This window comes from Stenella coeruleoalba (genome assembly GCF_951394435.1).
Source record: "Stenella coeruleoalba genome assembly, chromosome: 2".
In the NCBI taxonomy this organism is placed as follows: Eukaryota; Metazoa; Chordata; class Mammalia; order Artiodactyla; family Delphinidae; genus Stenella; species Stenella coeruleoalba.
Genome location: NC_137147.1, coordinates 139,143,065 through 139,167,552, shown reverse-complemented (window position 1 = coordinate 139,167,552; position 24,488 = coordinate 139,143,065). Strand labels below are relative to the sequence as shown.

The window sequence follows — 24,488 nt, the reverse complement described above, 5'->3', positions numbered from 1 at the left end:
CAGCATCTGACTCTTTTACACAATGACTGCCTTCTGGGTGTGGCTTCATGTCTCTGCTAACTGGTCATTATCACACTGCCTTTTTCCTCAGAAGGAAACGCTATGGAGTCTACCCTGCTTCATACTCCTCCAACCGCTAATATCACCAGCACCACCGTTCTTCCTTCTCCTTCCCTCTGTTGAAGAAGCAGGAGAGAACCTGATCTCTGGATGGGGTGTCCTATCCTTGGCTCCCCTAGCTTCATGCAGGTCAGAACACGGCTCGCTGGCAGCAACTGGTGTGTGCTGTGTGTGCATGCGCGTGCACATGTGGCCAAGGGATTAGCCAGAGAGGACAGGGTGGGGAGGGGTAATGACAGGTGGCAATGATTTCTCCCCACTGGAGTCCAGAGAGAGGGGCGGGTTTAGGGGAGGGAGGTGCCTTCAGTCTGAAGGGCCAGCTCGTTGCCCAGACTGGACAGAGAGAGAAGGCAGAGGGAACTGGAGAGTGACTTCGTGGAAAGGCGTCGTCCCTCCCCACGGAATGAGCACAGCACTTGTTTCTTAGGGGAATCTCAGGGAAGTGATCTCATCTGGGAGCCAGAGCATCCCTGGTCCACACCCACTGCTGCTTCTGGCCACGAGCAGCTCTGAGCTTGCCAGCGGCTGTGCCGTGGGCTTCTGTGGCCACATGTCCACCTTCCAGGGAAGGTGGTACTTTGGTGTCCCCTGAATGTTAAATGTGTGAAAAAGAACACGTAAGAATCAGAAAGCTTCCTCGTGTGTGAGATGAGGCGGGGGACCACCGTGGCTGGAGAGTTCTGGGTCCCACTAGAGCCGAGTCTGGAGGAAGCCCTCACGTGTGCACAGAGGTGTCAGCTGGGAGAGAGCTCGGATATTCACCAGGTCATCAGGTCCCTGCAGGCGGCCTCTTAACAAGCAGTCCACACAGCAGAGGGAGTGCTGGCTGCCCCTCTCCCCTCCAAGGTTTTGCTCTCAGTTCCCTACCCCCGAATGCCTTCTCATATTGTCAGCCCCATCCTGCACCTGCCTGTCAGGGGGCCCAGGGCATGTCCCACTCACCCTTTCCATCTACGCACCCTGTGCCCTTCTCTGACTGTCCGGCCTCCTGAGCCAACCCTCCCCACCTGGGGCGGAGAGTCCAGGGGACAGAACCACGCCATGGACTGCACCTGCATCCCCTTGGGGCCTAGAGTTACGAACACTAGGGGAAGCAATGGACAAATATGAAGTCAACACACACAAAGCGTGGGCTTGGGGCCTCTTTCCCCAATGGGAAACGGAGGCTAAGGAAGGTTACCTGCCGGGACCCAGTCTTCTAGCCGGTGGGGCACATGTAGAGTGGGGATCCAGCCCTCCCCAGTCCCTGGGCAGGGTTCTTGTTCCACTCCTTCCCCGAATCTCCCAGCGGGATTCAGCTGCCACTCTCAGAGCACCTACCAAGTGCCAGGATGGGCCAGGTGCCTTAGAAGAGTATTTCATTTAATTCTAACAAGTGATTTGGGATTTCTTCCCCATTGAACAGGTGAGGAAACTAAAGGTCCAAGACTGACTTGCCTGGGGCCCAGGTGCTGGTGCCGAGGTCTCATCCTGTCTGCTTCCCAGGCTACACATCTTTTAGTGCTTTTGAGCATCCTCATCAAAGCTGGCTGTGTCTGTGAGAGGGCAGGCAGGGCAGCTGAGAGCTCTCCTTGGTGGGGTCAGATAAGACCCCCTACTCACACCTGAAAATGACACCCTTCCAGCTGGACCAGTGATAGCCCTCTCTGAGAAGCTTTCATTTGAGTTGAAGCATTGAAGACCCTATGCTAACCTTACATTTGGTGCCAAAAGGGAGGCTACTTTAACCAAGCTGAGGGGGTTCTGTCCCTCCTCACCTCTGCTCCCTGCACAGTGTCTGGAATACAACAGGCTCTCAACAAAGTGGACAGAACAAATTCATGAATGAACAAGTGAATGAATGACCATGGCCAAGCTTATCAAATTAACTCAATATTCATCTGAGTAGAACATGAGCAGATGGGACACAGGGCAGCCCTCCCTTTACCCTCGGCCCTCTGTCAATTCACCCTCTGCACCCCAGCCAGGCTCCACGGGGCTCTCATGATACATGCTGGGTGCTGACAGTCCCACCCTCTTCCCTGGCCTGCCAACCTCTCTCCCCTACTTCAGTATCCTTGTCTCATCAAAAACCGGTTCTGGTGTCCTATTTTGTGGTAGATAAACACATGCTTGCTGATGTGCGACTTATCACGACATGCTTCAACTCTCCAAAGCATGTGCCGCCCTACAGAAGGAAGAATTCTCTAAATCAGAAACCATCAGACACAGGCTGGGCAGCCTCCTGCAGTGGAGAGGGCCCCATCTCTAAGATCTGTGGTGGAGACCAAACGCTTGCAGGGGCAGGTGGATGTGGACTGAAATAGAGACACTGCGTAAGCATCCGGGGGGGGGATGGAAAGACAGCAAGTGCTGGTGAGAGCAAAAATCTGCCCTTTTTATTATTTTTTAAAGAAATCAGGAGTTTGCCAATATGCTGTTTAAGCAGATGTCAGGTTCGTGGAAAACAGGCCTAAAAATTGAAAAGGGAAACACCAGGCTGAAATTTACTGTAATTAACATTATCTTCACTCCCAGCCTTGGACAGCCATCCCAGGGATCACCTCCCTCAGGAATAACGCGTGGATCACCTCCGTCAGGAACAAGACGGATGTCTTGGTGATGAAAGCCAGTGTATTTTCTGCCTTACATCATTTTTCTTTCTCTCTAGGTAGAGACATTGATCAAAATGGAGCTCTTTCTTTAAGCTTTCAGGAGCTACCATGATGGATTTTAAAACACACCAACAGTGATATTATGAATCTGTGTTGTAAGTTCATTTAAAGTGCAATGAAGGCTTGATTAACACACACACACACACACACACACACACACACACACACACCCCCAAGCTGCGTGGAAAAACTGGAGTCAAGAGATGTGACCCCAGCATCCACTTTAGGATCCGGCTGAGTATTTGGGGCCTTGGGCTGCTGCCTTCCTCCACTCACCTCAAAGTGGCCCAGGCTCCCAAGAACCTCCAGTCATACCCCAGCCCAGTCTTGCCTTCTGAGTCCCACAGTCAACGTCCAGCTGCCCACAGAACATTTTCACTTGGATGTCTTCTAGCATCCCTCACTTCACATGACCAAAGAGGTGCCCTAGATTTTCCCTTCCACACTGGTTTTTCCCCAAAGTCTCCCCATCGATGCACTTGGCAGTACCACCCTGATTGCTCAAGTCAGAAGCTTGGAGGTCCTTCCTCAGGATTTTCTGTCACTTCCCATGAGCAAACCGTGCAGGTTCTACCCTCTCCATCCCTCTCAAGTGCGTCCACTCTTCTCTCTTTCCTCTGACATCACCCAGCCCAAGTCATTCTCATCCTTTTCTGCCTGGACTTTGGCAAGAGCCTTCTAACTGGTCCCTCAATTCTAATTTTGCTCAGCTGCAAGCTATGCTCTTCACAGCAGCCACAGTGATCTTTTAAAAATGCCAATCAGATCCTGGAACTTTCCTGCTTCAAACCCTCCAGGTTCCTCGCATTGTATGTAGGGTAGATTCCAGACCCTTCCTCAGGGCCCACCAGGCCCTGCAGGACCAGTCTGCTCCTGTGCCATGAACTTCACCACTTCCTGCTTCCAGCCACACTGCCTTCCTCTTTGCTCCTCAAACCAAGCTCTTTCCACCTCAAGGCCTTTCTCTTTGTGTGGAACAGTCTCCCCCCAATCTTTGCTTAGGCAGCTCCTTCTCCACCTCCAGTTTTAATGTCACAGCCTGGGAGAAATCTTCCCTGACCATGCTATGGAGAATCCATTCCTCTCCCTCAAAGCAGCTTCTTTGTTTCTTTTATTATGTAAACATAGTAACAGATGGCTACAAGAGCTATTTGCTTATTCTCCCCCTAGAGTTTCAGTTCTACAAGGGAAGGAACGAGTGGTGTGCTGGTCCCTGCTCACAAGAGACAATTGTGTGCAATCTTCCCGTTCAGTGATGCCTGTTGGTCACTTAAAGCTGACCATGGTGGGAGGATTTACACCACAGTAACTGGCCAATGGCTACAAAGAAGGACTCTCTCCAAGAGCCAGAATCGGTTGTTAACCATTTACCAGCACTACACTGGAAGGGACTGTATCTTTATCCTCGGGATCTAGAACAATGCCTAGCACACGAAAGAGGCTCAATATGCACCTCCTGACATATAAGACAATATGAGACCAAAAAGAGAGAGAAAGAATAGAAATATTCAGGCCTCCAAGAACCTCACTAACCTCACACACTAACCTGCTAACAAGGAGCAGACAGGGAATGTGATACTCAGAGCCTCAGGGAGGGAGGGAACTCAGAGCACTGAATTTGGCTTCAGAAGCCCTAGTTTTAATCCCAGCACAGCTTCTAACTTGTTTTATGACTTTGGGCCAGTTTCTTCTTCTTTCTGGCCCTCAGTTTCTTTATCTGTAAAAAGCACACACTGGACTAGATGCTGTATCTCTAAGTCCCTGTGTTGGATTTAATGAAGCCCATTTATGTACTCGGTTACCAATTTCTGTACCACCCACTCCCAGGTCACTGCACTTCACTACACAACTGTAGAGGGGGCTGTTTACATTGTAGTTGACTGAGTTCTGAAGTGCACAGCCTGCACAGCTGTACGTGGCGGCCCTGCCCACTCTGTTCCTGGCCATTGGCCATTTCTAGGGGAGACGAATTAGACAGTGAGTCCCTCCCTTTCCTGACATACTAACCAGCTCAAAGAGCTCAGACAGTTTGGTTTTGGTTTTCCACCTCCTAAGATTGTCTCCTGCTTGTCATGAGTGTGTGGATCAAGAGCCTTGGGCATCTGGGGTTAGCCCCAGCCCAGGGGGGTGTTTGGACAAAGTAAGAAAAAGACAAAGCTCAGGATATGCAATTTGTGGCAAGGCTTTCCCTTGAAGAAGAGGAAGTAGGGCAGCGAGGACCCAGAGAACTGCTGGGCCTGTCTGTCCCTGGTCTTTGAATGCAAACTAAAAAAAGGAATTGCGAGGGCCCATCCCTTCCAAGCCTGCAGGGCCCGCCCTACAGTGGATACACCCTACCCATTTGAAAAGTTCTCCCTCTGCACAGAGCTCAACATAGATCCACCAGAACACAAGCTAGGCTGGATGCTATTGGCTAGGCTTGGTGGGGATGGAGGATGCTGGGGAGTGGAAGTGCTTTGGTTCTCTGAGGGTTACGCAGAACCCTTTGGTTTTTGGTATATGTCAGTTACTCATGCTTTCAAAACTATCCCAAATGTTCACTCCTACTTTTAGGTCCTTAGGAGAGTTAAGGGCTCATGATTCCCTCTGCCTTTGCTAGAAAACAAAGTCCTGCCTTGTGAGGTGGTGAGCCAATTGTCACTGGAGGGATGCAAGCCAAGGAGAGCTATTTATCTGGGATGTTCAGGTTCCACGTCCCCCCCCCAGGCAGACATGACGCTGAGGCCCCTCAAGAGGCCTCTGAAGCCCAGGAATCCTCATGAACCTGTGGATGATGAACGGCCAACCATGCACTGGGGCCACCCATGCTCTAGATGAAGTTGTTTTAAAATAGAATTCCTGTGTAAACTGGTGCAGTCACTATGGAAAACAGTGTGGAGGTTCCTCAAAAAACTAAAAATAGAGTTGCCATGTGACCCAGCAATCCCACTCCTGGGCATATATCCAGACAAAACTATAATTCAAAAAGATACATGCACCCCTATGTTCACAGGAGCACTATTTACAATAGCCAAGACATGAAAGCAGCCTAAATGTCCATTGACAGACGAACAGATAAAGAAGATGTGGTACATATATACAATGGAATACTACTCAGCCATAAGAGAGAATGAAATAATGCCATTTGCAGCAACATGGATGGACCTAGAGATTATCATACTAAGTGAAATAAGTCAGACAGAGAAAGACAAATATCTGATATCACTTATATATGGAATCTAAAATATGACACAAATGAACTTATCTACGAAACAGAAACAGACTCACAGCCATAGAGAACAGACTTATGGTCGTCAAGGGGGAGAGGGGGTTGTGGGAGTGATGGATCGGGAGTTTAGAATTAGCAGATGCAAACTATTATATATAGAATGGATAAACAAGAAGGTCCTACTGTATAGCACAGGGAATTGTATTCAATATCCTGTGACAAACCATAATAGAAAAGAATATGAAAAAGAATGTATACATATGTGTAACTGAATCACTTTGCTGTACAGCAGAAATTAACACAACACTGCAAATCAACTATGCTTTAATAAAATAAATTTAAAATAAAATAAAATAGAACTCCTGTTGTCAACTTCTTTCTTGTGTTACACGTGGCTTTATACCCAGAGTCAAGGTTCTGGCTCAGGAAATGTTCACAGAAGCATGGAAGCACAGCCGCTGAAGACCTTTTAGAAACATGAAGGCCAAATATTTATTTTGGAAGGGACTGAATGGACATCTCAAGAGGGCACATGGCTCACTTAAGTTTAGAACTGGAGCCTGAACTTGACCCAGAGGTCCTCATCCACAGTCTAGGGCTTTTTCATTACCCTAGGCTTGGAGGGTCCAGTTAGTGAGAGAGGTAATCCAGTCCCAGGCTTTGGTTTCCACTTCTGCTCCATTCAGGGTTGGCCCAGATTGGTCCATCTGGGCTAAGCCATGGCTGATTTCAAACAGCCTTTCCTATAATATCAGGAAGAGGCAGGGTAGGTCTAATACTCAGTTAGCCACGAACTCCTCCGCGTGAATTAGTCTGCAGCTGCTTTACTGCCCAGCAGGCTGAGCGGAGTCAAGGTTTAAAGAAGAGGGGCGCGGGCTGGCATGAACTGCCTGAGGCAGTGTCAAGACCCTAAGAGTTGGAGGTAGGGCAGGATGGTGGGACGCTATACAGGGGAGGAGAAGGTAAGAGGGAAGGTAGTGAACAGTGCCCACTGCCCGAGGGACAGGCAGCCTTGTGGAGAGGGAGGGTGGAGCTGATAAGATGATAGCTGATGAAATGCAGCTGATGTGATAGAGAAGCTCACAGAAATATGATCATCACTTTGACAGTGATCCAGGAGGGCTTCTTGGAAGAGGAGGCCTTTCTGGAGCTGCTAGGGCCCAGAGAAAGCAGCAACCTCCTCTCCACTTTAACCTACATCCTCTAAGGACATTTGTTACTGAGAGGATTGGGGGTTTCCTCTTCTTTCATGGAGACAACAGACTTATTTGGACTACCCTCCCCAGTGGTTCCTTGCTCTCCCCCTAACACATCCCTCCCTGCCCCCTTCCCAACTCCAGGCCAGTGCAATGCTCAGCAAAGCTTTGATCTGGGGCTTTTGGCCTCTGCTTCCACATAAAAGCTCCCTCCGCCCTCATGAGTGGGGCACCCTGGGCAGACCCCTCTTCCCTGGCCCGTCTCCATCAGCAGTGGGCACCAGTCCAGTGGGGCCACTGCCAAGCCAAACAGCACTGCAGAAACACTAAGGGACCTGGCTACCAGGTGGTGTGAAAGTGCCCTCCTGGGCCTCACCCTGGGGTGGGCTGAGCACGACAGAAAATGGCCACACCTGCCAACTTCTCTGGACTCTTCCCGGTGTGTGCCAAGGGGATACTAGCCCTGGAGGGGGCCTTGACTAAACCTCCAAGAAGACAGAGCCAGGGCAGCTGAGAAATCATGCCACAGATGAATGGAGTCTAGGTGTGTCTCGTCAAAACGTCCCCCAGGCAAACCTGAGCTCCGTCGCACTTCAGTTCTGGATGAGTAGGGACTAGGGGTCACCTGTCCTTGCTGAGGGCCGCACAGGGTGACCTAGTGTCTCCTAGGGCATAATGGGTGAGAAGAGTTTACGTGGGACAAGGGTGAACATTAAAACTTGACAACTCACGTTTAATGGATATTAAAAAATTACAAGCAAATCAAAACTTAGGTTTCACGGCAATTATTGCTTACGATGAAGGTAAGTGAAAAGACTGAGTTGATTTAAAGTCAGTTGAATGAAAATTATTAAGTGAAAGTACTCCAGATGTTACACAGATATGGCCAGAGCTGTGTGAGCAGTACAGGGAAAGCAGGAAAGAAGATGGGCTTTGGAGATGATCAAACCTGAATTTGGAGTCTGGATCTCATTTTTATCGGCAGCTGCAAGACCTCAGTCAAGTCACGTGACCTCTGGGAATTGCAGTTTCTGGAGTCAGACCTCCTGGGTTCCAATTCCAGGCTGTGACTTTATGACCCTGGTGACCTTGGGTAAGTTACTTAACGACATGCATCCGTTTCCTCATCTCTAAAATGGAGGCGATAACAGCACCCCTCTTTTAGGATTATTGAGAAGACGAGTGCTCAGAACAAAGTCTGGGGCTTCCCTGGTGGTGCAGTGGTTAAGAAACTGCCTGCCAATTCAGGGGTACACGGGTTCCAGCCCTGGTCCGGGAAGATCCCACATGCCGCGGAGCAACTAAGTCTGTATGCCACAACTACTGAGCCTGTGCTCTAGAGCCCGTGAGCCACAATTACTGAGCCCACGTGCCACAACTACTGAAGCCCGCGCGCCTAGAGCCTGTGCTCCGCAACAAAGAGAAGCCACCGCAATGAGAAGCCCGCTCACTGCAACTAGAGAAAGCCCGCACACAGCAACGAAGACCCAATGCAGCCAAAAATAAATAGATAAATAAATTTATTAAAAAAAAAAAGAACAAAGCCTGATTCATGGAAGCCCCCAATGACTGTTAGCAAGTAGTACACGTTTATTGAGCACGTCATCCCTGCCAGACATGTTGTTTGGTAATCAGTATTATTTCTATTTATTCATACTAATCCTACAAGGTAGGCGTTATAATTCCCATTATACATTCTAAAGAGAGGATGTGAGCTGCCCAAGGTCACACAGTAAGTGCCAGGGCCGGTATTCAAACCTCAAGTCAGTGGTTACACGCCCCAAATATGAACCTCACTGGGCTCAGACTCAGTCTCCCCACAGGTACAATGGGTTTATTGTCATCTCCCCAGTCACCAGGGTAGAATCTGGTCTGGTGGTTCCCAGGGATTGGACCATAACCTGGTCCACTATTCGGGTCTACTGTTCAGCCCCTGCCATCTTCTCTGGGCACTCCCAGCTCCTTCTGGGGTACCGGAGGACACATCCACATTCTGCGGTCCATGGAGGATGTCTGAATCACTACCCTTCTGTGGGAAACGAGGCATTTTAAACTTCTGCTCCACCCCGCTGTTCCCTGGGAAGTCCATTACGTACCTAGGTTTTTTCTGTGTCAAAACAAGGTCTGTCCCATGTCTCCTTGTGTCCTCTCTGAGTCACAGTAAATAACACTGAACAGCATGGGGCCAGCTGGGCTGGCCTGGGCTGCCTGCTCTGAACACTTTGCCCCTTTCAAGGCCCTTCTCCCTTCAAGATCCCCTCCTCCGCCTCAGCAGCCCGCCAGCAACTACCACCACACTCTTGTCCGGAAAGAAAGGCTTTACTAACCAAAGGCCTGCGAAGTGTCAGGACTGAACGCCTAGGGGACTGGTATCCTAAGAAAGGTGACTGGGGAGAGGGTGCTACTTATCTCAAAGGGGATTAACTAATGGGATTTCAGGCCTGCTGCAGGCTGCGGGGAGGTCTTCATTGATTCATTCATTCCACGACTACTTATTACTTGCCTCCTCTGGCTGGGCACTGCTCTGGACCCTGGGATACACACGTAAAACAACATATAGAAATTCTTGCTCTCATGATGACACTCCGTTGGAGGAGACAGACAATAAACAAGGTTAATAAAGAAAATTGGTAATAATGCTCGCTAGTGAGAAATACCCCAGCGGGACTAAAGCAGGCACGGGGGTTTATATAAGGGGGTGCATGCAGGGGAGGCTGACATTTTAGTTAGGGGTGTAGGAAAGGCCTCCATGAGAGGCGGGTGTTGGAGTTAAGACCTGAAGGAAGCGAGAGAGGCTCTTTGGTGAAGAGCATCCAGGCAGAAGGAATAGCAAGTGCGAAGCCCAAGGCGCCAGGTATGTTTGAAGAACATTCCAGAAACTGTGTGGGTGGAGCCGAAGCAGCAAGTGGGGGAGGAGTAGAGGATGAGGTGGAAAAGGCAGGGGAGTCAGATCACACAAGTCTCTCACCCAGAGAAGAAGGGGAGCCCCGGAGAGTTCGTGGCAGAGGGATAGGACATGATCCCATCCACATTCAAGCAGCATCCCTCTGGCTACTGGGTGCAGGAGCTCAAGGGACAGGGCGGATGCAGGGAGACCAGTTGGTTGCCACAAGCCACGGGAGCCTTTCTGGGCACCCCCAGAGCAGCCCCCAGACCCCTGCCTGTCTCCTGGTCCTAGTCCTCCGGGCTGAGCAGAGGTGGGAAGACGGATGGCAGACCAGAGCTTTCACAGCAAGGATCATGGGGACCAGTGCAACTTACAGACTGGGGGTGGGGGGAGGGGCTAGTTTTAAGATGTGCTCAAATGCAGAGATGCACACGGAAGAGAGAGGGAAGAGCAGGGATCATCTCGGTGACCATTTTGACATATTCCGGACAACTGGAGGGGCCTCTTGGCAAGCCGGCCAGCATGTCTGCCCCTGGCTGGCCTCACCGTCATTAGCAAGCACATTCCACAGTTGATGTTTGGCTTGTGGTCTGGCCTGGCCTTCTCGTTGGTTTCTTCTGCTCTGAAAGGCTTTTAAAATCAGAATCTGGGTTCTCTTTAAGTTTGGGGCATGAATCACTGCTTCTGGGCCTGGAAAGGGGATAGAGGGACAGGAGGGCCCATGCCACGGGTTCTCCCTCTCTCTCAGGCCTGGCGTGCCACTAAGCATGTATACATGACAGGCTCCCAGTCAAAACATTCCAAGTCAGACTCGCTTCCAAGCTCCCAGCCAACATTTCCACCTGCCCAAGAGCCCCGCAAAGTCGACATGTCCAGGATCCACTCACCTTCCTGGTCCTTAACACCCCGCCTCCTCCATATTCTCTCCTTTTCCTTCCCTGACCAAGGATGTTCCATTCTGCCCCTCACAGGTTCCCTCTTCCTCTCTCCTCTCACCACCTTTACATCAGGCTCTGGCATCCTCCTGCCTGGGTTGCTGCAGTAGCCATCTGAGCAATCCACTTGCTTCTAGTTGTTGTCCTGTCACATTCAACCTACACCCATATCCCCCTCCCCGCCCCACCAAGGAGCTTCTCAAAACATACATTAGAACATGCTCTACCCTCCCTCAAAAACCTTCAGTGGCTCCCATCTGCTATATCCAAATGCCTTAGTTGGCATTCGGTCCTCTCTCGGTGGCCTCAGCCCATGTTCCATTCTTGCAGTTCTGCACATACTCCAGCATCCTGCCAACCAAACATCAGGCTGTTCTCCAGATATATTCTCTGCTCTTCTTGCAGTTACAAATCATCTCTTTTTCACCTCTCAAATTCCAGAGTCTTTTATCTGTAGCTCTCTTACAGCTTTTATTACTTCCTCCCTTGTATTAGTTATTTTATTTTACTTTATTTTTTTTGGCTGCATTGGGTCTTCGTTGCTGTGCGCAGGCTTTCTCTAGCTGTGGCGAGCGGGGGCTATTCTTCGTTGCGGTGTGCGGGCTTCTCATTGCGGTGGCTTCTCTTGTTGCGGAGCACAGGCTCTAGGTGCACGGGCTTCAGTAGGTGTGGCACGTGGGCTCAGTAGTTGTGGCTCACGGGCTCTAGAGCGCAGGCTCAGTAGTTGTGGCTCACAGGCTCTAGAGCGCAGGCTCAGTAGTTGTGGCACACGGGCTTAGTTGCTCCGCGGCATGTGGGATCTTCCCGGCCCAGGGCTCGAACCCGTGTCCCCTGCATTGGCAGGTGGATTCTCAACCACTGCGCCACCAGGGAAGCCCTGTATTAGTTATTTATCCAAAGATCTCTCTCCTACTAGACCATAAACTCTTTGAAGGACAGGACTTATCTCTTGACTTTTATCCCTCAGAGCCCCTAGCACAGCACCTAATACAGGCCACTGTGTTGGGACCTCTTGGCGGTGCATCTGCAAAGAAACATGAGACATCTATCTTGCCCTTAAATACCTTTCTGTTGACTTAGACAGTTCTTACATTCATTCAACACATATTATTTGAGCAGTACTACGTCTGGCACTGTGGGAGAGCTGGCAATACAGAGACTGATAGGAGATGTGGTCCCTGCTCCAGTCCAGTGGGCAAAGCTGTCCAGACTATTATAATACCGTGTTGTGTATGGGGTATAACACTGTAAGAAGTATAGGCATCTTGAGATCACAAAAGTAACTGATCCAAGGTCTGACTGAGTCAGGTGAGGCTTTCGGGAGGAAGACCTGAAGAATAAGTGAGAGACAGCCAGGAGAAAGGAGGGGGTCGAATGGGATATAGGGAACAATGTGAGTGAAGGACAGAGACAGCTGGTGCGTTTGAGACACTAAGAAGCTCAGTTTAGTGGAGCTGCCATAGGGGTGTAGACGTGCCCATGCACATGGTGCTGCTAGAGGGGAGTCCTGAGTGCAGGCTATTCAGGGTCTGGTGAGCTCTATTAAAGAGGCTGGACTCAACCTAAGGCAATAGGGAGCCACTGAGGGTTTTAAGCAGGGGAAGTGACTACACACTCAGTTTGTGTTTTAGCCTCACTTTGTCTGCTATAGAGGAAGGTCTGGGTGGAAGGGGGCAGGAGGGAGTTTGGGCCTCAGGCTGGTCCCAGGGGCTTCCTGCTCTGCCTCTCCCAGGCAAGCCTGTCCTCTTTTTCCTGATGGAGCATCCCTTCCCCACCCGACCTGGGCTTCTCTTTAACAGTCCCCGTCCTGAGTCAGGTGCTTCCTTCACCTGAACACTCACAACAGCTTCAGTGGGGCCCAGAATCGCAGGGTTGGAATGACCCTGATCGGCTCTGTTTAACCCCTGCTGGACACCTCCTGCCATGCCAGTCCATCTGTCTGTGAGCAGTTCTGACCAGGATCCTCAGCTAAACTGGTGTCCCCATAGCCCCTCTCTGGCTTTCCTCTGTCCCACCTGGGGCCACACAGTGATCAACAGCTTATGGCCTTGTGGGGGACACAGACAAGGTCACTAAATTAATAACCCTCCAAATACCAACTCCCATCTCAAATTCCCCCTTGTGCCTCAGCCTCTCAAACTCTGATTCCACGCTGTGTCTCCAGCCCAGGCTGGCTATGAATCCTGTGAAACTGCAGGCTGGAGAGGTGGGCTGGAAACCTGGGAAGCAGGACAAGTGGTTACATCTTGGTTTCACCACTGACTGTTTGTGACCCTGAGAAAGTCATTTCCCTTCCCTGGACAGTGTTTTCTCTTCTGCTTGACTGGGGATTGGGTTTAGATGACACCGGTGAGTCTCAGCCTTGGCTGCCCATTAGAATTACTGGGGAGCTTTAAAAAATGCCAAGGCTGGGCTTCCCTGGTGGCGCAGTGGTTGAGAGTCCGCCTGCCGATGCAGGGGACACGGGTTCGTGCCCCGGTCCGGGAGGATCCCACATGCCGCGGAGCGGCTGGGCCCGTGAGCCATGGCCGCTGAGCCTGTGCGTCCGGAGCCTGTGCTCCACAACGGGAGAGGCCACAGCAGTGAGAGGTCTGCGTACCACACACACACAAAAAAAGCCAAGGCCAGGCTCCATCATGGAGAGTGGTGGTGTGCTCTGGTGGGGTCAGTGAAGAGTTTTGTTTTATACCATAATTCTCTTGTTCACCCATGAATGAGGACCACTGGACTTGCTGATTGTCTGCAGACCAGGAGGGGAGGCTGAAGTGGGCAGGTAAAGAACCCGAGGAGTGACCCCCTATTTAGAAGGATTAGCCCAGCAGGACCACGGCAGCACCAATACCCGTGGCTGTGGAAAGGCCAGCATTGCAAGTTCTGGCTTCTTGCTTTCGCCAAGAGGGCTATTCCAGAGCCCAGCATCAAATGCTTGAAGGTCGCCCCCAAAGGTTCTCAAAGGGGTCTTGAGGCAGTAACTGGAGACAGAAGCATCTTCTGAATTCCATGGCTTAAAAATCATTCCACAGCCCTGGCTGTGTGCCTTCAGAACTGCTCTATGGGCACCCCGGCATCTACGGACACCAGCACTTTGCATGGGCCCTGCAGTCCATGTGTGATCTGTGCCTTCCTGCCCTCACAGAGGCTGAGCCTCATCTGATTTGGAATTTCCAGAACCTGGAGATGCCTGAGATTTAGTGGGTGCTCAGTACATACTGGCCAAATGGACGAGCCACACAGTTTCTTCATGTGTCAAGAGGGATCCTGGCGCCTTCCTTGCCAACTCACAAGCCTGCAGGGAGAACTCTGTGAGCAGTTGCTCAGCCCCACACTCAGAAGGGCCCCCGCTTGGTTTAATGCTCTGCCATGGCCACCTTGAAACTCTTAATAGTCTTTAAACAAGGAGCCCTGTATTTTCATTTCACACTGGGCCCCACAGATTATGTAGCTGATCCTGCATATGTGGTAAGTGGTGGGAATAAACTCAGAGAAGAGCTCTGTCTACATACTATTTATGGGACCTTATGGTTGCCACCAGTCACCAAATATGAGAGGCTATGAGCTCCAGGAAAAGAGCAATTCCAGTAGAAGGAGAGGAGATGGACCTCACTTTGTGGTCTTCTTCCTGGCAGTAGGAGAAAGCAGTAGTCTGAGGGCCTGGGGATGGGCAAGACAGAAAGGACAGGCGGTGGAGACTGCAGACACCCCCAGGGGTCTACAGAGAATGATTTCAATGATCTTGTCCTACCTGCCTGCCACAGATGTAGAAAACCTACCATTAGAACTTCATTCCTTTGGCCGAAGCACTGCTTGCTCCTTAAGTTCCTCTGACGAGTGTAGCAAACTAGGTTTCTAATCTCATCTTTGGCCAGAAGATCTGTCCCTGAATTCCTATGTGATCTTGGGGAAATCACAGGAAATCATTTCACTTTGAAAAGCCTCAGTTTCCCCCTCTATCTAATGGACCTACCAGCCTCGACAGGACCTCTGACCTCACCTGGCCTATTCTGACTGACAGAACAAATACCCGGGAGCGCTCTTTGCAGACTGTTGGGAGCTGCATCCACTTACTCGTTTCATGGTTTTTCCATGGCCTTCTTGAGGCCCAGTCTGCAAAGAAACAGGTCCTGGAAATCTGCAGGGTCAGGATTCCTGTAGCCTGGCCCAGCTGGGTGATGCCGCTGGGGGAAGAAAGCTGTCAGCCCCAGCTACGGAGGCAGGAGCCCCTTCTCTGTGTCATCCTGTTTGGAATCCTGGAGCACACTGCTATAGCAACTTGCCTAACTCACCCCACATGCCACGTGGAAAAACCTCTGCCCGCTTTAGGGCAGCATCACCCAAGCCACAGACTGGCTTCTTCTATGTTACAGGATGCCGTCCATCATCACAAGGGCCCAGGTGGAACCCATCTGATCGGCGATGGAGTAGTGGGGTAAGGGGCCGAACCAGGCCAGGCAGGTCCCTTGCCTCAACTTTTTGGTCTCACCCATTTCAGGTCCTGGCACCTGAAATTCCATCATTAGCCCCTCGATCCTTTGGCTCAAGGCAGAGCCCAGTTAAAATGCAAATCACTCTGAAGGACACATGAAGCTGTCATCACTCATTAGTGCTGTGCAGCATGAATTAACTCGTTAGGCCTGGAGCTCAGAGCAGGTTTTGATTAGGGGAAGCAGAGGCAGGGAAGGGAGGAGAGCAATGCCCAGCCTAGACCCTGAGGAGGTTGGAGAGACAGTCAGAGTGGCCCAGAATATTGGGACTTGGGGGCAGATGGTAGAGCCCCACTCGGCCCCGAGCAGGGAGGCAAGTGAGGGAGAGAGGCTCCCGTATTAAAAGGCAGGGCGTGAGGACCACTTCTCACCAAGCCAGCACCTTGAGTGGGAAATCGCTGTCTAGCTGAGTCTGAAGGAGAGAGCTGCTTCTCCTGGACCCGTGCCCACGTGAGGATGGCCATTTGCGTACAGATCTCATTTTCCCTGAAGACAGTATCTTCTAGCAGGGGCATCTTATTCATCTTTCTGTGCCCTCCTGAAGAGACATTATGCGTGGATTAAGGGCAAACACCAAACATCGCCTCTTACTCAGTCAGCATGACCCTGGATGAACCATTTAACTTCTCACGTGTAACCTGGTGATTGCTGTAGTGACTTCCATAGCGAGGCCTAGCTGAGATGTGAGAAAATGCTTGACGCAGTGCCTGGTATCAGGCACTGAGGGCTTACTGGGTGCCAGATGCTGTTCCAAACACTTGATATGAGTGAACCACGTAGAGATCATCTAAAGCACACATCAGCCTGTGAAGTCGTTATTCTACCCATTTTACAGATGAGGAAATGAGGCCCAGAGGGACTTATCCAGGGTCACCCAAGCAGAAAGGATTTGAATCCAGTTGGGCTCCCAGGCCACACACGTAATGATCATCACTCCAGCTCAGTAAGCTCGAAGGTGGAGGAAGTTTGGGATAGAGGCGGTGGGGGTAGAGATGGGGGCATGTTTGACCACACTGACGTCTTCCTCCAGGAGGAATTTTATTCATCTCGTGAAGGTCATAAGTACAGAGTATGAAAACCCTTCATGGAATTTTGGGGGAGCTTATTTATTTTTGGCTTACGAGATGACTGACTCCAGTCTCCTCCCCTTCTCCCCTGGCTGGTAACCTTCTGGGCTCTCAACTAAGAATTGGTACACTCAGGATTTACATGTTGGGGGATGGGGACCCTCCTTCCTGGACCACAGCTCTCTAGAGCAAGCACTTCACACTGAGGGCGTGTGGGTGACTTCGGAGCTCATAATCGTTTTGGAAAAATAGTTTCAAATGGCTATGAATTCCTGAGGGTAGCCCACGGTTTGGTGGTGTTGGGATAGGGGCATTAAGCTATGAGGGCCAGACGAGACACCGTTTTCGGAATGTGTTAGTGCATGTTTAAAGCTTGTTTTGTAGCTGACCCTCCCTGAGCCGGCCAGAGGCTGTCACTACCTGGGGAGGATTGTGATGGATCCTTTCTCTTTGCAACTGCAATAGAACAATGTAAGTAAGATCTGGAAGCCTGTAGTGAGACAAGAATCTCCAAAGTCAGGCATTAAGGAGAGAAAAGAGGGCTTTTTAATTCTCCAAAAACTCCCTTCTATACAGCAAGAGCCAAGCTAGGCCAGCTAAGACCATAGTTCCGTCCTAAGCAATGAGGGGAGAGGATGGAAGGGAAGTCCCTGCTGCTGGAGGAAGCTGTCACTGCAGGAGGGGAGACAAAGAGGTTCACAGAGGGCAAAATGAAGGTGAGCTGCTGTCTGAGTTTCTCAAGGACCCACAGCCCTGTGGGTGGGCTGGGAACAATGAGGATGTCTAGCTGAGGGGATAGACATCCCATCTCTGGGGGATCCACTGCAGGGTAGAGATAGGGGCATGGTGAATAAGAAGAAAGAGGGTCATATTCCACTTTCATCTCGTTAGGGCCCCCAGGGTCTGCCTGTGCAAGGGTCCAGAAGCTCCACGGCTGATGGTGGCTGACAGGCTTGGCTGACAAACTCCCAGCAGGGTGGGCACTGGGGAGGCAAAGTGACAAACTTTATCTCCTTCCCTGCTCTTCCCAAGCTGGAGAGCAGGACTTGGATCTTTTTAGTCTTTGCACACCTGTGGTGCCCAGTACTGTGCCTTTTCCATACAAGGTTTTTCTGCTGAATAAGACCCCCACCCACAAGGACACACAAGGGAGTGGTATGGTTCTTCTCTCCAACGACACAAAACACTCATGCCAGGATCATACTGACTTCAAGACAGCCTCAATGGCAAAAACAAAAACAAAAACAAAAAACCCTGAGTTCCCATTATGACCAAGATTTTGGGCCAGGCCTTTGGGAGAAGGGGTTAGGAAAGTTTAGGTTTATTTATGAGTATGAAGTATGAAGGTTACATCTCTGCATCCTTACTTAGATCCCTTACTCAATGGCCAGTAATGAGCAATGATGATGATGATGATGGAGAAGAAAGACAAACTCCTAAATGCTCAATATGTGCCTGCAATTTTCCAAGTACTTTATATACATCATAAATCTTTGGATACTCTTTAAGTTCTATTGTTATCATCCCCATTTTGCAGATGAGAAAACTGAGGCACAGAGCTGGTTGGTAACTTGCCAAGGAAACAGAGTCCCAATTAGCAGAGGCCAGACCCATCCCAGGCAGTGAAACCCCAGGGCCTTCACAACCACGCTCTGTCTGATCTCCCTATGTGTCTTTATGTCACCTGTCAGGTAACAAGTGCTCAGTAAAGACTGAGGTTTTTTTTCTGCTTCCAAACTGGGAGGATTTCACTTTTATTTTATTTTTAAAAATTTTATTGAAGTATAGTTGATTTACAATGCTGTGTTTAATTTCTGCTGTACAGCAAAGTGACTCAGTTATACATATATATATTCTTTTTCCTAATCATATGCATTACAATAGGCAAGTTCTGATCAATGGGTCTGTTCTCTCTGAACGTCAGCTATAAAAGTCTTTGGACCTGTCTACTTTTTTTCTGGCTTTCTTGATAGTTCTGCCCATCTCATCACCCTTCACAGCCTGCAGCAGAAGCTCTGGAAAGATCAAGGCACTGAACTCATAATGGCCTTAATGAGGACTCCCCCACCAACGTGGCCTGTGACAAGTCCCTGCCCAGCCAAACTGTGCCATCACCAGTAGGCAAGCTTCCTGATAATCCTCACGTTGAATCCGTGTGATGCACAGATGAGACATCAACATCAGTCCTGCTCTGGAGCTGGGGGAATGGACCCAATGACCTCTGTGACCCTTCTAATCTCCAGAGTCACTACTGACCACAGTCATCTTTGTGGTTTTCAAATATTCATCTTTTTGTTCTTTAACTACTGTAGTTCCAGGAAATAACACTCTAATGTACAAACAGTCCCACTTTAAGGTCTAGCCACACTCTACACACTCCTTTAAGGCCCAGTCCAAATGCTATCTCCTCCTGCAGGAAGCCTTATTCAAGCGGAACTGAACTTCTCCTGTTCGAATTGCAGCCCTTAGCTTCTCTGTGTCATTCACTCCCCAGCGCTTCTATTTAGCTTTCCCTGGTCTCACCTTGTTCTCAGCTACAGGCAGGGCCCTGACTGCATACGTGCTTGGGCCCCACCCCCAGTTCCTTGCAGGCAGATGTTGTTCCAACACTGATTGATATGTTTAATGAATCCCATATTTCAAGAGCTCAGACTGACCAGACATAACTCAGGAGTGGTTTTCTCCATATGAAGGGAGCTCTGAGTCACAAATCCTGTCCCTGTCCTTCACTGCATGCCCTTACCCCCCTCCATCCCTGCTTTATCATTATCAACCACCGATTCAGCCCTACTGTGTACCAAGCCTTGTGTTAAGAACTTTTCTTACAGGGTCAGCCTGACTTAATCATGCCAACAGCTTTATGGTCTCAGAATATCTATTTCCATTCACAGAGGAGGATACCTGTTGTAGAGATTGCATAACACGCCTACGGCTGTACGGCTAGTGGGCAGCAAAGCCAGAATGGGAAGGCAGGTCTGATTTCAAAGCTTTTGCCCCTTGAGGTCTGGACTGTCTCTAGCCCCTAAAGCAGCCACTTCAACTCAAGTTCTGGTGGGGCCACATATCTGGGGTCACACAGGAGTGCATTCCCTTTTTCTATGGCTGGGTCTCCTAGTGATTTGAAGGCAGTTCCTAGAGTTCCCCCTCTTGCCTACATGACCTAGAGAGGGCTTCATCACCTCCTCCGGCAGCCGGTTTCTAGATATATGCTGGCCTGGTCGCAGCTCTTCCCCCACTGTCCCCAACGCTCTCTCCTCCCCAACTTAAAGCATCAATGTTTGTTTTCAGTTGTGACTCTACGATCTGAACTGAACCCCACCAGCACAGCCCCTTTCAACTACAGGCCCTCCCAGAAGCTCCACTACAGACCGACGCTGGGTGCACTTGTTTCCCGTAGTACCCCTGGACTGGGTGAGCTTGCTTGGGCTGGGGGATCTCCACCTGTGCTCTTTGAGGGCGCCTCTCCCCCTGCCACCGCATCTGACTCCTACTACTGGCCCCAGCCCAGTCCTGGAACCCACGCAGAAGGGGAGGCTAGGCCCTTCGGCCAGTTTCCGAGGTGCTGGTCCCCGCCAGAGCACTCGGCCACGGCAAGGAGGGGTCCCGCAAGCTTTCCCGATCCGTAGAACAGCGCCTCTGGCCGCCGCCACCAAGTGGCGGGTCCCGCCGGAACTCGGAGTGTGGGGACTCCCGGGCCGGGTGCCCCAGTGAGGATAGCCCAGGGCTGGCCTCTCGCTCCGGGCCGCCCGCCCCGCCGGCCCGGGGTCCCCGCCGCGCCGCGACACCTGGAGTGCATTAGGCGGCGGCGCACGTCTCAGCGATGGCGGAATCCCCCGCATTATTGAATGAGCGCACAGTTCTGAGCGCGGGCTGGGGGGCGATGCCCCGTCCCTATCTCGAGGGTCAGGTAATGTTTTCGGGAGCCCTGGACTGCCGAGCTGCTCTCCGCAGCCTTCCGCTAGGCCCGCGACGGCTCACCAGAGCCTGGGCGCCGACCGCCTCAAGGCTGCGCTCCGTTCCGGCCCGAGGGACCCTGGGCGGCTCTTGGCTCCCGGCTCTCCCCCAGCACACCCCCTTCCCTGGGACCGCCGCAGCAGGCTCTCCACTCTTAGGGATGCTTTCTCCAGGCGCCCTGACCCCTTCCCTCGCTCAGGACGCGCGTCCTCGGCGCTCCCGGGACCGCGAGTGACCCCCGCGGCGGCGCGGAAAGCTCGGCGGGGCGCTTGGAGGTAAGCAGGGCGCCCGGCGGGGCCACCAGCCCTCGGCGCTTTTCAACTCGAGTCTCTTCAACTCCACCAAAGTCCCGGCCTCTGGCCGCCTCCGCGCGCCTCCCTCTAGCGCGGAACTTGGCGGAGTCGCTCGACTGCAGCCAGTTCCCGGGGGACCCACGTCCCCGAGAGCCGCCGAGGTCGGACCCTGGGAGCTCACCGCGACCGGCTCCTGGCAGCTGTATCCCAGGCCTCGGCGGGTCAGGGAGGGGCTCCCGGAGGCGGAGGGGTGGGGGGGGTATAAGGGGGCACGTACCTGGCCACAGGCTGAGGGCCCACGCCACCAGGAGGCCCCTGGTCAGGTACATGGTCCGCGGCGCGGCGGCGGGGCGCGGTGCGGAGCAGCGGCGGGGGGCGGCGAGCCAGAGCGACAGCCTCCTCTGCGAGGCGCCCCGAGCCTGCACTGCGCGCGGCGCCCGGCTCCCTGACAGCCGCGGCTCCTTCAGAGGAAGTGGGAGGGCTCGAGCGGCGGGGAGGGGCGCCCGGACACCGCTGGGCTCTGGCTGCGGGCCAGTCGCGGCCCCTCTGCCACCTGGGCAGGCGGCGGGCTGCGGCCTCGACGCCGCTCCGGATCTCTCCTTCTGCCTCCACCCCACCTCTGCCTTAGGAGAAAATTCCAGAGAACCGCTCCTGGGAACCACCTCACCAGTGGAGCGCCTGCCTCCACACCACCACTACCACCAAATTCAGAGTCTGTTCAGGAAGAGTGGCTTCTATTCTCATGTCCCAGAGGAAGGAGCTTCCGAGAGCTCAGAGGGGTACCTAAGGTGACTCAGGGACACGGGCCATGACTCGGGTCTCCCTTGGCCAAGGGGAGTGGATGTCCGTCCAGCTTGCATTCTGAGACAACCCCCTGCTCTCCTGCACCCTGGGGCTCGGAATGTAAAGGCCACAGTGCTTCTCCTGGCCCTGGAATAAATGCAGATCCCCCTTCCACCTCTACGCTGTCCACCCCCCACCCCTGAGGCATTCCAAAGCATGCAGGAGGACCCTGTGCCCACTGTTACCATAACAGTGAAGCTCTTCTTTGGAACCTAGCCACCTTCCTTCCCAGCGCTTCTAACCACTGACAATTAAATTCAATGCACATTTGTTGCATAAGCTTTAAATCAGGCCCTGGACCAAAACCCATGGGTGTGGAGGCTGGCCTTTCTAGCAAGGGAGACAGCTGAGGCAGAGGGTAGGATGGCCTGTGTGGTGAAAACTAGAGCAGAAGTCCCACATCACTTTCTCGGGAAAACCTTCCATGAAGCCCCCCTCCCCAGCCCCGCATCCTTAGCAGGTCAGGTGCCCAGACACAAGCTCATTCTCTCCCCCACAACTCTCATTTTTTTTCCTTGTACTTACTCAAGAAACCAGACATTAACTAGTGTAATCATTTGATTAACTTTTCTCTCCTTGCCCAGATTGAAAACACCACTGGGGTAGAAATCTCTGGCTCACACTGAGCACTTAGCCCCTAACACCCCAGGAACATAGTAAGTGGGTGGATGGATAGGTGGATGAGGGCAGGTGGTGTGTGGGTGCACAGAGTGGGGGAGGGATTGGAAGGTTTCCCAGAGGAGGGGACTGGGTTTTGAGAAGGCCCAGGTTCACGCAGGAATAGTAGTGGGCATTGTGCCTGGCTCCCCGATATCTCTGTCCTCTTGCTAGCTACCCTGGTTTTTATTCTGGTATCCTCACCTCTCCCATTCAGCCACAGTCTTTGGAGGAAGCTGATTCTATCTCTGGTGTGTGTGTGTGTGTGTGTGTGTGCGCGCGCGCGCACGTGTGTTGGGGGAGGCATGTGGTTTAGGCTGAAATGAATCACTGTATTGCCATCCCCGGGCCATAGTTTAAGAAAGGGCAACATGACCAAGGAAGAAGTTTTTCTGGGAATAAGCATTCTTCCTCTTCTAAAAGAGCCACTAGAATTAACTAACGAACTAAGTGTCTCCTCTCTTACCCCCACGTCCCTTCCCTGGCTGGGACAAAGAATCACGTATGTCTGGAAGTTGATAGGGGTCTGGGTGGGGAAGGGAGATCTGGCCTTGGGATGAGGCAGATGCTGGATGACAGAATGGAGAAACCAAGTCCAAGAGGGTCTTGCTGGTCCCCTGAATCAAGCCACCCCCTCAGTCCACTCCCCCAAGGACTTTCTAGTTACGTGACCAATGAGTTCCCTTTATTGTTTAAGCCAGTTTGAGTCAGGATGCTTTGAACTTCGAGCATTCTGATAACAGCTATCCAGCAGGCTGCAAACCACTTCGCCGCCTCATACAAATTCACACTTTCCGTAGTGTTCTCAAAGTCCAAGTGTATGGGAATTGCCTGGAACACTTGCAAAGAATTTTCTCCAAGATCAGGGAGTCCTGATGGGCACTGTGGTCACTCTGCTGTGGAGGTGGGCTGAGGACCTCACTCTGAGACTGCATGCTGTTTGCTGAAGGGGCTCTCTGCAGTGGGCGTGCTGGTCCTCAGGTAGCAATTCTGCCATTCATTAACTCACATTGTACTCATCAGGGGCATGGGGCTCCTCAGTACATGACGGGTGCCTTTGGATAATCCGGGAAGGTGGGGAGGGGGAGAAGTGTGCCCTCACTTATTCTTTCAACCCAGACTTAAGTGCCTACCGTGCCCCTGTGCTCTGCAAGTCACACAAGAGAAGCTGAGAAGACAAAACCTCGTCCCAACAAGGACCTGCTGTATAGCACAGGAAACTCTGCTCAATATTCTGTAATAACCTAAATGGGGAAAGAGCTTGAAAAAGAATAGATACATGTATATGTATAACAATCACTTTGATGTACACCTGAAACTAACACATTGTTAATCAACTATACTTCAATATAAAATTTTTTAAAAAGAAATTAATTTTCTACAATAATGAATCAAAAAAGATATAACCTCGTATTTATTGACATAATCCTTGTTATTTAATCATTCATTTAAATCATTTATTATTTAATGATTATTGAACGTTATTTAAATAACACAAGGCAGCAGTGTGTGAGGAACACATGCAAAATGCAGATTCAGTCTGGAGAAGTTCAGAGAATTGGATGAAGGGCTCTATGGAAGCTGGGCTTTGAGTTGAATAATAATAATAAAAATCATCCTTTATATGTACATAGCCTATTTATTTTTTTGTTGAGATGTAATTTACGTACCATAACTCACCATGCAATTAAGCATTTTTTAGGATATTCCCAAGGTTGTGCCCCTCTTACTACTAATTTCAGAACATTTTCATCACCCTAAAAAGAAACTAATCATTAGTAGCCACTCTCCACTCCTTCACTCAAGCCCCTGGCAACCACTAATCTACTTTCTGTCCGGATGGATTTGTCTATTCTGGACAGTTCATGTAAACGGAATCATACAATATGTGGCCTTTTGTGTCCGGCTTCTACCACTTAGCATAATGTTTTCAAGGTTCATCCGTATTGTTGCATATCAGTATTTCATTCCTTTTTATTGCCAAATAACATTCCATTGTATGGCTCTATCACATTTTGTTTATCCACTCATCAGGTGATGGATATTTGGTTGTTTCCACTTTTTTGGCTATCACGAATGATGCTGCTATGAACATTTGTGTATTACTTTTTGTGTGACATATGTTTTCTTTTTTTAAAATTGAAGTATGGTTGGTTTACAATGTTGTGTTAGTTTCAGGTGTACAGCAAAGTG

The 24,488-nt window shown here is 51.0% G+C and overlaps 1 protein-coding gene across 1 annotated transcript in view; it reads right to left on the bottom strand.

Annotated features, from left to right (window-relative positions):
• The window catches only part of ITGA11 (integrin subunit alpha 11), a 124,088-nt gene extending 102,949 nt beyond the window's left edge, over positions 1-21,139 (bottom strand). The window contains exon 1 of the mRNA XM_079912011.1: positions 21,073-21,139. Coding sequence (XP_079768137.1) covers positions 21,073-21,124 — 52 coding nt within the window. The 5' untranslated portion in view covers positions 21,125-21,139. The remainder of the gene's footprint in view (positions 1-21,072) is intronic.
• Between the last annotated feature and the right edge of the window lie 3,349 nt (positions 21,140-24,488).